This window comes from Monomorium pharaonis, chromosome 1 (genome assembly GCF_013373865.1).
Source record: "Monomorium pharaonis isolate MP-MQ-018 chromosome 1, ASM1337386v2, whole genome shotgun sequence".
Classification (NCBI taxonomy): domain Eukaryota; kingdom Metazoa; phylum Arthropoda; class Insecta; order Hymenoptera; family Formicidae; genus Monomorium; species Monomorium pharaonis.
This window is the reverse complement of record NC_050467.1, coordinates 41,373,479-41,387,228: the sequence shown is the minus strand read 5'-3', so window position 1 is coordinate 41,387,228 and position 13,750 is coordinate 41,373,479. Positions and strand designations below refer to the sequence as shown.

The 13,750-nt window shown below is 31.9% G+C and overlaps 4 protein-coding genes across 9 annotated transcripts in view; 2 read left to right on the top strand and 2 right to left on the bottom strand.

Annotated features, from left to right (window-relative positions):
• Positions 1-298: 298 nt before the first annotated feature.
• Positions 299-1,469, top strand: LOC105835978 (60S ribosomal protein L21). The gene is made up of 2 exons (XM_012679689.2): positions 299-376; positions 943-1,469. Exon 2 carries the CDS (start codon positions 957-959, stop codon positions 1,434-1,436), a length of 480 nt encoding a protein of 159 aa, XP_012535143.1. The 5' UTR covers positions 299-376; positions 943-956; the 3' UTR covers positions 1,437-1,469.
• A 249-nt stretch (positions 1,470-1,718) lies between these two features.
• On the bottom strand, positions 1,719-4,733 carry LOC105835977 (ubiquitin carboxyl-terminal hydrolase 46). Its single transcript, XM_012679688.3, has 8 exons — positions 4,262-4,733; positions 3,677-3,757; positions 3,374-3,590; positions 3,213-3,293; positions 2,841-3,136; positions 2,607-2,744; positions 2,370-2,513; positions 1,719-2,280 (listed from the first exon to the last, which is right to left on the bottom strand). The coding sequence occupies exons 1-8, from the start codon at positions 4,262-4,264 to the stop codon at positions 2,173-2,175; spliced, it is 1,068 nt and encodes a 355-aa protein (XP_012535142.1). The 5' UTR covers positions 4,265-4,733; the 3' UTR covers positions 1,719-2,172.
• A 114-nt stretch (positions 4,734-4,847) lies between these two features.
• Positions 4,848-13,750, top strand: part of LOC105838076 (protein expanded) — a 54,575-nt gene continuing 45,672 nt past the window's right edge. Inside the window, exons 1-7 of one of the 6 annotated variants that reach the window (XR_004962342.1) lie at positions 5,107-5,273; positions 5,348-5,431; positions 5,623-5,727; positions 5,832-5,935; positions 6,084-6,256; positions 6,530-6,672; positions 10,762-11,074. The gene's annotated coding sequence lies outside the window, so the exon portion shown is untranslated. Of the gene's footprint in view, positions 4,952-5,049; positions 5,274-5,347; positions 5,432-5,622; positions 5,728-5,831; positions 5,936-6,083; positions 6,257-6,529; positions 6,673-6,849; positions 7,240-8,205; positions 8,893-10,761; positions 11,075-13,750 lie in introns of those variants that run through there. The other 5 variants (XR_004962344.1, XR_004962343.1, XR_004962345.1 and 2 more) reach the window with 5 other exon arrangements.
• LOC118644588 (alpha-tocopherol transfer protein-like) lies at positions 7,653-10,971 on the bottom strand. The gene is made up of 3 exons (XM_036283422.1): positions 10,653-10,971; positions 8,951-9,314; positions 7,653-7,974 (listed from the first exon to the last, which is right to left on the bottom strand). Exons 1-3 carry the CDS (start codon positions 10,934-10,936, stop codon positions 7,738-7,740), a joined length of 885 nt encoding a protein of 294 aa, XP_036139315.1. The 5' UTR covers positions 10,937-10,971; the 3' UTR covers positions 7,653-7,737.

The following is a 13,750-nucleotide window of genomic DNA, read 5'->3' as shown; positions in this document are numbered from 1 at the left end:
GCGTAGGTAATAGCGGATTTTGGCGCTGAAGACTGGGTCTACAATAGGGTAGTGAGTCTTAAGCCGTAAGAAATTAACCAATTATATTCGATTATTCTTCTCATATTTAATTATGATTGGTCAGTTTCCTATGGTTTAACACTTACTACACCTATTGTAGACCCGGTCTAAAAGAAAACTGGTCGAAAACGCTATACGCTATTCAAGGATGAACGTTGACGCGATAGGCGAGTTCCACGAATGGCCGACAATCACAGTGACGTCACGCGCGTTCTGAAATATCGATTCTGCGCGATATTGCAGAACATTGCAGAACGTATCGCCTCTCTAGAGCGCCTCTTTTTCCGTGGCAACGAGGTGAACGGGAATTCTCTGTGTACGTTTGTTAATATTTTAAGATTATTTCTTTGAATCTGGATCGAATTAAAGTATCCTTGCTCTGTGTACTTCAAAACTGTATAACTAACTTGCGTCCGCTATTTCCAGCTCGCTTTAGAGAATGTGAAATATCGGAATTCGCTCGATTGATTTTGTCCCAGTGGGCCACGTGCATTTCACACGTTACACGTTACATGCAGAAATTCCTCTAACAACAACGTTTCTCGCCGACAAATCACATTTTCCGTCACATAAATTATTACATAAGACGTGAAATATAATGTTATTTATCGTTAGATTCGTGCGAAACGATTACGGAAAAATTTAGGTTAGGTCCGTATGAAATCCCACGGAGCGCGGATGTCATATGTCAAAAACGTTTGTTAAACCAAAAAAGAGTTTCTGTTGCCTTCAATTATAATAATATTTACAAGGAAAAGAAATATTTACCTATAATTATACTCGAATTAATTAATGAGTTGTCTTTTTAAGAGGAAGCTTTCTAAAGCTTTCACATATTTTACTTCGGTGATTGCTGAATATCTTTTCTTTTTCTAATTACAGATTAACACATCGCCATGACTAACTCGAAGGGTTATAGACGTGGCACGAGGGACTTGTTTTCTCGCAAGTTCCGCAAGCATGGAACTATCCCTCTGTCCACATATATGAAGACATACAAGGTCGGTGATATCGTGGACATTAAGGGAAATGGCGCTGTGCAGAAAGGCATGCCGTACAAAGTTTATCACGGCAAGACGGGGCGTGTATTCAACGTGACTGCGCACGCCTTAGGAGTGATTGTAAACAAGAGGGTGCGTGGACGCATCATTGCCAAAAGGATCAACGTGCGCATCGAGCACCTGAGTCACTCCAAGTGCAGGGACGACTTCCTTAAGCGTGTTAAGGAGAACGAGAGGCTCAGGAAGGAGGCGAAGCAGTCAGGCGTTCGCGCACAGTTGAAGAGACAGCCTGCCGAACCCTCAAAAGCTCACATTGTGTCCGGGCGTGAAGCGCCCATCTTGCTTGCACCTGTTCCATACGAATTTATTGCTTAAGAAAATTAAATAAACTAAAATTTTCAAAGTAAAGATTGCGTTATTATTCTCGTTATTACTAGCACACTTATAAAAGTCGGAGTAACTAGGTTTTTTTTTTGTATAATTAAATTTTTCTTTCCAACATGAGGTCTTGAAGTATAGAAAAATAATAAACCTATCAATTAGAATACAATTAATGATTTTTTTAAAGAATTATCAAGAAAGAAATTATTTAAAGAACCAATTAATTTCAGGTTTATGGTACAAATATATTAGTGCGCCCAATGAATGAATACATGGTCTCATAACAATATTTTTATTATCAGTCATATCTTTACATTTGTATAGAATCTGATAGTGCTTCCAACGTTTCTCTTTATATCAATGGACACGTTAAATTACTGCGATAACGAAAATTATTCATTTTCTTTAAAAGGCGGACTAGCTTTTAAACATAGATAAAGCACAGAATATAAACTGCTTTTAATTTTTCTCCAACAACTTGCTGATTTATATGTACAAATCAAAAATTCTATATAAAATTTAGATTTAAATTATAGAACTACATTTCACTTTCTCTCTATTCATTCTATGAACCCCCCTTCATCCCGAAATTAAACATCTCATTTTCATAAATAATCTGACAAAAACCATTAGAACATTCAAAAATTCACATGCACCACGCGCTTCTTGTTAAAATACGAAATTAGCGTATAGGAGTGTGCTTAACTTCAATTGCTATTTATATTAAACTTTAACTACAATCTCGCGATTGGTAGAACAGGATATAACCAGTTTCAGAGCTCTTCTGAATATCCGACGTAAGTCCATAAAAATCTTCTATAGTTGACGCATCAATTTTCTAGGAAACATAAAGACAGTTGTTAATACTCTTCGAGACATGATTTTATAAACATTTACATTCTATAAGGATTAAAATGGAATATTTACATCGACCATATCATCGTCAAAGAGCAACCAGAATCCATGACTTTTAACTATAGAAATGTAATGCCCTCGGTTAGGCCCACTTCCACAATGTATCACAACTGCCACCAGATCATATAGGCGATCTGGATTTACAGCATCATCACTCTAAAATCAAAATAAATTAGACATCATCTTTACACTTCAAAAACAGAAGATTTGTTGTGCGTTCATGAATACAATATTTGCGAATATACTAACAGTATTGAAAAGTCTGAGCTCCAGTGGAAAAACTACTCTGTGAGAAACTTTTATGTGGCGATTATACTGTTCCACGTATTTAAACCTCTTTAGATGCAACGCTAGTATCATAGGTAGTTTCTTCACTCTCATTCGTTTCTGTAACAAAATATTTTAGTCATATTTTAGTAAGTAATGCAATTTAATCTAAAAGACAACAACAAATCAAATAGCTATAAATCACATGTTAGTTACCTGAGCTTCCTGATAACTGCTGCAATGATCGCATTTGAATTTGTTGTCGCTACACAGGGTTTCTGTATTGGAGAAGCATCTGAGGCAGTGTGTGATCGAAGTATTCTGATCCACATCAACTTGCAGATCGAAGAAGTCCTCGTCTTTGCTAGAAACAGTCTCACAGTTAAGGCAGCGTGTTTCCGACGTCAGTATCCCCTGGAATATCTCATGAACCCAAGTGGGCTCTGGTGGCGAGCCTGCAGCATCCCCTGCTCCACACTTCCCTCCGGTTGGCTTGCTCTGTGTTCTCTCCGCTAATGCATGCAAATCACAATAGTAAATGTGCCACAAGAGAGTTAAGCTCCGCGAGAGCAACAAACAAATACTTACCCAGAATAATTTCATTTATGTGATTTATGAGGAAGTTTAAAAACTCATGCGCATCTTGCTGCATGTAATTATCAAATTCCTCTGAAAGAGAAAAAATATTAAAATTATGACCATGTGTTATAAATGAAATATAAATCCATATCCTTTGCTGAAATGCCAACCTTTCTCTTTCCTTAATCTGGCGATAAACTTCTTTGGAGCTATGGAGCCTACTTTTTTCTTTTGCGTCGCAATACTGTAAAATAGATCTGCCAGGCATGTTAGCAGGGTCTCCTTAGTTCGCTTGTTTCTAGCTTTGTACTCCAAGACCTTTTCTCTAAACGGTCGGCAAAAGTATAAAGCTTGCAGCACTGAGTTGCTGTAACAGGTGTTGCCAAACTGCAAGAACATTTTTATTTTGTAGAATTAAAAGTTTTGTCAAATCAATTTAATCAATTAAAAATCCAATGCAGCATTGCACTTACATTGACTAAACCAAAATAATGTTCATTAGGTGGAAACTGATCGGAGCCAATATCTTTTTCCAGTTGCGATATAGTTGTACCCTAAAATCGTAAACGATACATGACAGTCATGCTATGTATTGTTTAATATCTATATCGTAATAACAATATTAAATAATAATCAAACGTGTGTAGATAATTTATTTTACACAGAACATGTATCACTACTACTAGAAGCACACGTAAAAATTAACGACAGCGTAATTATGTAAAATTACAATATTTGTATACATAATTACGTTATTGCTTCAGTGGCTGCAATGTAACTGTCAAAATGAAATTCTTATGAGATATTTCATAGGACGGGGCGATCCCTCGTTGCGTCTCTAATTCATTCATTTATACAAGCGCCACGTGGAATAATAACATAATATGTTTATAATTCTGGAGTCATGTGACGTCTCGCCTCGCAAAAGGATCGTGCGATAAAGCGAAACGGTGAGCCGCACACGGCGCGATTAAATCCTATTCTCTCGCGATCTCCGCAACCACCCAGCGAGGATCGTCTCTCCCCGGGGAGGTGGGAAGGAAGAGAGAGGATCTTACCATTTTATGACACGATGACGCGAGCGTGACACTGGCAAGCACTTGGCGCGGACTTCAGCAACGGCGTAAACTCCATCGTATTGCGACGGACGTTGACCGGGATGGATGTTTGTCGGCTAGAGCATAATTATCATCATCATCTTCGTCGTCGTCGTCGTCGTCGTCGTCGTCGTCGTCGTCGAGGACGGCGGGGGGAGGGAGAATGAGGAAGAAGGAAAATCGTCGTCGCACGCTGCAGCAACGGCGCCGCTTCCTGGCGCTCTGATGTGTTCCACGTGTCACGCGCGGAGATGACTCGACGGCGGCGTCGCGCGTCCTCGACGATCAAACGGTAAACGCGTAGCAAAAGGTGGACGGGGAAGATGTTAGATAGACGACAGGTCGATCGCGGCGAGGCTCGCCGTTACGTACACGCGTTTCCGATGCCTCACGACGAATTACTTGGGAACGGAGGAACGGACCTGACTGGACCTGACTACTTCGTCACAATTCTGCGTGTGCGTGTGCAAGTTTTCCGCAAGCTATCAAAACTTCTATACGCATCGCATCGGGGATATTCGGAGAGCCAGTCCTCGCGCTAGAGATTCCTGTGACCGAGAGACGAGCCAGCGTGACAACAATTTCTGATTGGCGGTTGCCTAAATCCGTTATACGTAACAACCTCGCAAGTCACAACCGCGAATTTCAAATGTAACATTTGATAAAAGAAATAACACATACTAGAATTTTATAATTAAAAATTATTTTAAACCAGACAAGATATTTCTAATAGAATTATGTTAATAACAAATATTCTGCCTATGATCATGAAGTATATGTATATCATATGTATTTATAATTTAGAATTTTTAGTTTAAGGTTATCAATACACAATGTAATTTATCGTTTTAGACTTGGCAGCGAATCACTCCAACTGGCTAAGTAGAAAGCAATTCGAAGTACAGTGTTAGTCAGTTAGAATGATTCGCTGCCAAGTTCTGCTGTCAAGGCTAAGGCATGAATATAAATATTGGTAGAAGCATTCTGTAAAGATAGAAATATATATTTAGTGTTACATATTTTATAATATATTAAATTCTATATTAGGGCTAGAATTGTTCACCTGTGACGGGGGGAAGTTAAGCAGAAAGTCTTGCAGCTGATATTATCGATTGGATTTCCATGAGAATGGTAAGCTCTTCAAATGCGATTCGTTTATCCAAATTTAATGTGTGACACTTGTACAAAATTATAAGGAATTTCTTTTTTGATAAGTGTTTCTGCAATGGCACTTTGCATGAAAGAACTAGAACCATTGATCAATATATTGGAAATCTCGAATGATATGGGAAACAAATTAGCATTTATTTTTCATTGTGCAGGAAGAATGCCTGGACGCGTCTTTGGCAAAGTTGAAGTCAGCTTTTGAATCGCAATAGATTAGTGATGCTTCAACGTTTGCGGTGATGAAATTAAATGAATATAAGGTGCAAAATTTGTACATATATTTTTTACATTAATAGTGTGGATTGATATTGTATATCTATTATATATTATCTATTTATATTTTGTAACTTTAATTTCTTTAAAGTTAGCAGCAATGAAACATTCTGAAAGGGTACGTGATGCAATCAAGCTTAGAACTGGCAGATCATTATGCTACTGGTTTTCAATATAGATTTGGACAAGTAGTAGGTAAGTCTAGTAGATTACATAAATTAACATTTATTATTTAATAGTGTTTAAAAGAAATAAAATCTGAAATAACTATAGGAAAAGTTGAGACGGAAGTTTGATCTAAAAAATGTTTTAAACTAATTTTATTATATTTTATATGTTGTAGGTGTCAGTGAAAAAGAATGCAGAGGAAGAAGCAAATCAAAGTTATATATCTGCACTTAAGCAAGAAACTCAACTATTGATATATGCTACAGACATATGAGCAAACCATATCAGAGAAATAAGAGCTTCGAGTATTCGAAGAATGAAAGGAGAATCGTCAGAGCTAAGTCTCATGTGGGATATTAATTAATAATATGAATATTTTATTATTACGATTACTACATTTTAAAGTATAAAAAGTATTAAAAATTATGTACACTTAATTTATTTGCATTAGTAGAATTCTGCTTTATCGGTTGTCAGTGCGCAATTACATACCTTTAGCAGAGATTTGAACTCAACTTAGTGGAGATTCAAATCGAAGTTAGCGAAGACTCAAAATAGGTTTAAATCTTCGCTAAGTTGGGTTCGAGTCTTTGCTTATATATATGTATTTACACTGTACAGAGTGAGTTTTAATGATGTCCCAACTTTTTACCATGAGAGATGGAATTACCGACTGCAATCTTAGTATACACATGTACGACATCTACAAAATAGAGGATGTACTAGCAGTTCACATATCCAATCCAAAAACTTTGGAGTTTCAGGTAAATCGACTGATACCGCGCACATTTTTTCATAAACCTTATAGATTTTTAAAGATATTCGCCAAAAACGAAAAATGCGTTATTTTCAAGGGGTGGTTTCAACCCTTAAACAACTCGAGATACGCAGTTAAAAAAATTTAGGTTTAATATTTTTTTATGTTCTACACATATCCAAAGCGGGTGGCATTAGAATGGCCACATTTATCGATTGGATAATTAAAAATACAATGTTCTAATTGTTAAATATAAGAAAAAGGCTATAGCAGCAATCATCTAAGAATGGCTGTGGCCAATCCGAACGTGGCCATTCTGGACGTTTCCATCCAAAGCTCATTAAAATCAGTGAGGGACGACTATTCTCTTGTTAGTATATATAGTCGAAACATTTTGCAATTTATCAAATACTTTCGTAGTTCTTTATATATTTGCACTTCAATTAATTTTATTTATACATAACATCTTATGAAGTTCGTTTATTGATCTTGTATTATAATTAGAGTGTAATATGCAAGGTTGAGTAAGTTAATATATTTTTGTAACTAAATTAAATTAAAGTCAATGCATGGATTATAAAATTAATTCAGTTAAGTTGAAAGTTACATAAATGAAAAACTGATTCAGTTAAAGATACGTTAAGATTAATTTAATTCAAGTTGAAGTGAAAGTTAATTTTAAGAAGATTTATTTATATTAAATTAAAAAGTCATATAATTTATTTAAATCAGATTGCTAACATAATTACAGTTTGATCGATTATTTAATAATTTATCTGTAAATTAAGTTATATGAAATAACAAAAAAATATTGTTTTTATGCAGGAATGTATTTTTATTTTATAATTTTTTCCTTTCGCTCAGATAAAATTTTTAATTTAGGAAAAAAAGTTTATACGTTTTAAAAATAACTAGTTAAAGTTAAAAATTAGATTATTTAAAATTAACTAAATTAAATTAACAGTTATTAACTTTTTAACTTCATTATTAACTTTCAACTTGTTTTTTTTATTTATTTATTTTTTAACTAGATACTATTCAACCCTAGTAATACATTATATTACATTTACTTTTATGCTATATTGCATTCATGTTTGGTGTTTGCTGAATTACTCTTGTCAATTCTCAAAGCTTCATTAACTCGCCCGGTTACCTCGTCCAATAGAAACCATTCACGATAGTCCTCGAGTTGCTTCACTTGAATTTCGGTTAATTCTTGTATAGAACCTCCTTTTCCGCCCACTTCATTCGGCAACGCGTCTATAGGAACGTATTTGGAAATACTTTCCAACGATGAATGAAAATGTGCCTACAAGAGTTTGAGCTTAAAAAAAGTTATCTGTGTATAAAATAGAGTACAGTAATATTGAAATCAGTGTCATTATTTAGTTTAAAGTTTTAATGTTATTTTAATGTATAAGTATAAGTAAATTCGACAAACATTTATATATATATATATATATATATATATATATATATATTTACAAACATTTCTATGTTTATCAGTAACAATCAAAAATTCTATTTTGCATAATTGTAGATTTACATAAAAAGTGATCCCAAAAATAGGCAAAAAATCGACTGTTTTCTAGATCTTGAATTTGGAGCTAAATTGTATGCTAAATAAAAGTTTATGATAAAATATTATTTACAGAAAAATTTCAAGTTGGGTTCCTTTCTCAAGTTTTAGGAATGGAGGGACAAAAGTGAGGTAAAAAAAGGGTTGAAAAACGGGTTTCATAGTATGGTATCTCAGCTACGGGCAATATCATAGGCTAAATATACTCTGTTCTGATATATTTTTTCTCATTTTTTCATACTTAATTTTTCATAAAAAAAGCAATGCGAAAATTATCCTTTTAACTAGTTCTTATCTTTTTAGTATGACTATTATTTTTTTTAACACCAAACAGAAATTTTATAAAAAAAAAAGAAACTGGTATCCAAACAGCACACTTTATCTTAGGGATATCCTAAATTGTCTCATATAGACCCCACTGTGAATAGCCCAGTAAGTTAGCCTAGTATATGGACATATTTTTCGTAATAAAATAAAAAATGACGTTTTTCTTTGCTTAATTATTATTCACTTCATTTTAGTCTTATTATTGTTAAAAATTTTTTATTATTAAAAAAAATTGTTTATGGCATTACATAATTATTTGATTGTTACATGTTATACCATAGGCCTGATATTGTTACGAATAAATACATTTCTTAAAAATTCTGATATTGCTACATACTAAATTATAATTAAACTTAATTAATTTTTTTGTTATAATTACCAAATTTATCAATTCCTTTTTCATGAACGGTTTTATAATATTCATGATGTATTCTATGGTGGATGGTGCATTTATAAAATGGAGTCTCTTTAAACGCACTGGCGCTGCCTCTTGGACGTATTGTAAATGTTTCTTGGCTAATAATGGATTTATTCGCCTCACATGACCAAACGATATTTTACTAAAATCACCGACATAGATATAACCGTTGTTTGTACCATCCGTCAAAAAACATATATCTGCTATCATTTCGTTATATTTGATAACATCATTGAAGACATAGTGTGAAGGATCGGGATCCAGTAATGTTCCATATATTATCTTGTAGCCTTCCTTCGTTATTCCACTCAGAGGGAAAGAAGTTCTTTTTAAATCAAATCAATTTATTAATCATTAATATATCAATATAATATTAAAATATTAGCAAAAATATTTTATATTATCCTTAATAATTCACAATTAAATGTTAGTATATCTCAAAATGTGTTAAATTTAACATTTCAAATATTATGAATTAATAATTTCACATAACATACACGAACATATACGTGAAATTATTATAAAGGACAGAAGACGGTTATGGTCTAGATATAAAATTATGAAATTTACGATATTTCGTTTATTTCGTGTAGAAGTTTAGAAATGTTCGTTTAAATTACTTCTTTGCATAATGTTTAAACAATGGTCACTGGTCATAAGTTTTTATTGTGTTGATATAAAAGCTGCATTTTAATATTGCAGGTAGCTAAAAGTTTTATAGATGTGTGTGCTTTACTTTATTTTGAAAAATACGTCGGGTATTAATCTTTTAATTTTGGTGTAACTTGAAGGACTTGAATATGACTTTCAAATGATATAATTAAATTTAATGTTTAATGTAATGCGTAAATGCATTTGACGTGTAAGATCATATCGTCTGTTTAAGCATTCAGAGAATCAGGATATGAATCACTTGCGAGTATCGCGAATTTGAGTCCCATAATCTTTTTGAATGTAATTTGGTTATACTTTTATTTTATTTGTCAGCTAATACATAGGGTGCGTTCCACTTAACGCTCACAATGCTTGCAAGCATCATTTATCCTTGTTGTTTAATATTCGATAAACAACAAGGATGAAATGATTCCAAGAGCGTTGCGAGCGTTAAATGGAACGCACTCATTGTTGGTTATAATACTTTTATAATGTGATAATTTAAACTACAATACGCAAAATCGCAAGAGCCAAAATTTATATATATATATATTTTTTTGAAACTTTTCTATGATACTACATACAGAATACTGACATTTTTGTGATGTGCAAAATTCTCCAAAAAAGCTAAAGAGCTTTTTTTTAAAAGTTAATTTTTTTAAAAATAAAAATGTTGAGTATGTACAATATATTGATATATATATTTATTGGTAATGTTCTATATCCCTGTACGGATTCCATAACCGTAATCTTGTTTATTTTTCAACAAATTGTTAATTATGTTTGATTCGTATATCCAAAGAACTTTTGCCTATAATTTGGTAGACATTTTTAGAAATTTGTACCGACTAGAATTACATCACATAAATATTTACTAAGTTATTTAAAGGAAACTATATGAATGGTTCATAACCTTCTTCTCTTCTTTACTATTACTATGTTCACTCACAAATATTAATAAACTATTACTATTTTATATAGTACTATTACTATTACTATTTTCACTCACATGACTTTGAAGGCTTGTCGTAGCCCTTTATCTCCGACCGGATCTCGATTGCAAAAAAATTCTGGTAAATGCGTTCTAATTGTGTAATAATTCTCAATTGTGTTTTTAGTTGGTTCCATTTGATAATAATTGCTATGAAGAAACAAAGCGAGAAAGCTGTCTTCAATTTTTGGCAAGTGTGGTTGTTTCTCGCACCATTCTCTGAGTGATTGTATATCAGATAATTTCAATTCAGGATTCTTTTTCATTTCTTCCTCTAACGTAATTCTTCTTATTAATGACATTGAAACTTATTAGTTTGTATTATAGTAAAAATGTATTTTACTGTGTATCTATGTTTGAACAAGAAAAATGAACTTAGAAAAAATCGGTTACAAGCTTTTACTATTTTAAATTTATTGAATAGTTTAATAAACGAGAAAGAAAATTCCGTAAAATTTATTAATTAATGATAACAAAATAGTTTTAAATACATGATTTTTTTTCAAAAATTATTTTCTCTAAACAATAATTCTCTAACACTATCTGACAAAATTTGACTTTTGTTTTTATAAAACAAATGTGCATAGTCATTTTCAACCTTTCTTTGCTGTTGAACATAAATTTGTTATTTAAATTTGGCTATCACGTCACAATTTTGAGGAGAACAGCGTCAAAAAACAAAAAAATGACGATTTTGAATATTTTCATGACATTATAGCACTCCCAGCAAACAGTTATATAACTGTTAGTTATGATTTCCTACTCAACAACTGTCATATGTTATATAACTGTCATACGTTATATAATTGCTATAAGTTTGCTGGAGTAGTTTAAAAACCTTTTTTCAAATTTTGACAAAGCTACTTATTTAGCTTTTAGCTTTAAAATGCATTTTGTTTCATTTCAGTATAGTTTTCCTATTTGAAGTACAATAATATAAAAATAGATTTTTTATATACACGAAAAATACAAAAAGCGTTTCATTCCATCTTATTATTATTATATTATATAAAAAGTGTTATGTTTTTTATAATATAAAAGATCATACAAATCAAAAAGCAATACAAAAGAAATAAAATATAGTACAGCAGGAAAATTATAAACAGCCGCAGTGGACTCAGAATCAATGATATGGATGTGATGGAAATTTGATGCGTATATGTAATTTTGTGTGTGTGTGTGTGTGTGTGTGTGTGTGTGTCATTAAATGCATTTCTTCTACCAAGACGAACATGCTGCTCTAATCTAATTGTTACGCAAAACTTAAAATATTTCGGCAATAAAAAATTATATCAAAACAAAATAAAATGCATTTTAAAGTTAAAAGTTAATATTTTCAAATGGCCTTAATAAAATTTAAAACAAATTTATAATACATTGAAAATGATTATTCACATTTATTTTACAAGTATGATGAAAAATTTAATTAACCTTGCGTATCTCTGACTTTCCCAAAAGAGATACGTTTTATATAGAGACAGTTCTGTGGATTTTTGAGAGAGCTGATTCCAAATCAATTATCAAAATTGACATTCAAAATGGCATATCCAAGAAGGCGGCCATAAAATGCTGGAATACCGATATATTTAAAATATGAGTTTGAAAGTTCTGATTACTAGTTACAAATCAAAGGTAAACAATAAAATTCAAAATCGTGCATATTTAATCTTGAAAAGCTGAAATATTGATATATTTAATATGAGTGTGAATTAAAGTATTTCTCTGATTACTAATTAATAACTAATTAATAAACAAATAAAGAATTAAAAGTTAAATTCAAAATAGCAGATTAAAGATGGCGACCAGTAGAAGCTAAAATATCGATACATTCAGAATGAGTTTGAATTGGTTTTTTCAGAATATTAATTATAAATGCGTCCGCTAAAGTTGCCATAAAACGACCGCAATAATATAGTTCTATTTACATTCATATCACTGTTTTATTAAACATACATGACGCACGCAAGCAAACACACACACACACACACACACACACGCACACACACACACACACACACACACACACACACACACGCACACACACACACACACACGAACGCTCGCACGCACTTGAAACGACATAAAAAATGTTTTAACAAATAAATTTTTTTAATGCTATTTTTATAAACATTATGAAAGATTATCTTAATTTCTATATTTTTAAGGAACACTTTTTCCTTCACTTTTCTCTCGCATTTCAATGTTATTTTTGAAGCTGATAAAGATATATACCGGATAATGAAGAAGAAACTAATGAACACTGTTAGATCTTGTTTTTTATTGTAGATGTAAGTGTAATTTATTACAAATTAAATTAAATGACGTATAAGAAACCATATATATTTCTATATAAGCATTAAGTAATCTTTTAATATATGTGCATTTAATTTTAAATGAGCATTATATAATCACGTATGACTAGCATGATCATTCTTTTTTGCGAGGAGGGGAGAGCTAAATAGATTTCTACATCTTTACAGAAATAAGATTAACGTTTTTTTTTAATATTAAAAATTACAATTTAAAAAAAATTTAATACGAACAATAAATCAAAGAACAATATAAACATATTAAGATACAAATAACATTACATTAAGTAAAGCCCCTTGCAGAAGGCAACGAACAATGGGAACAAAAAATAGAAACTGTGAATAATAAATTATCGTCCCCAATGCACCATGACGTAGTAATAACGATAAGAACAAATCTTAGCTCTTATTATTGCTATCATATTATTATATGAATTTTCTATGTTTTCCTTTGTATTTTTTCCGTAGAATTCAAAAATCGAAATCTTAAAATTACGCCAAATAAAGGGAAAAATAATTACAGACATTTAAACGTTGATTTCCCCTGAAAATTATGCATTTTCCAACATTGCCATCTTAAATATCTTAAATCTTTTTAGAGGTGCTAAATTTCGCTTTTCATGGGAGACTTATACTCTAGTAGCAAAATACATTGGCAATATATTGGATAATATTGGCTAAATATTGGTTATATTAGGAATGAAAGGAAATGTTATATTAGGAAGTCAATGTTTTTCCAATGTTTCCCAATGTAACGCCAATATTGATTATAAAATATTGGCTCTAAATTAGAATGCAATTAATGTC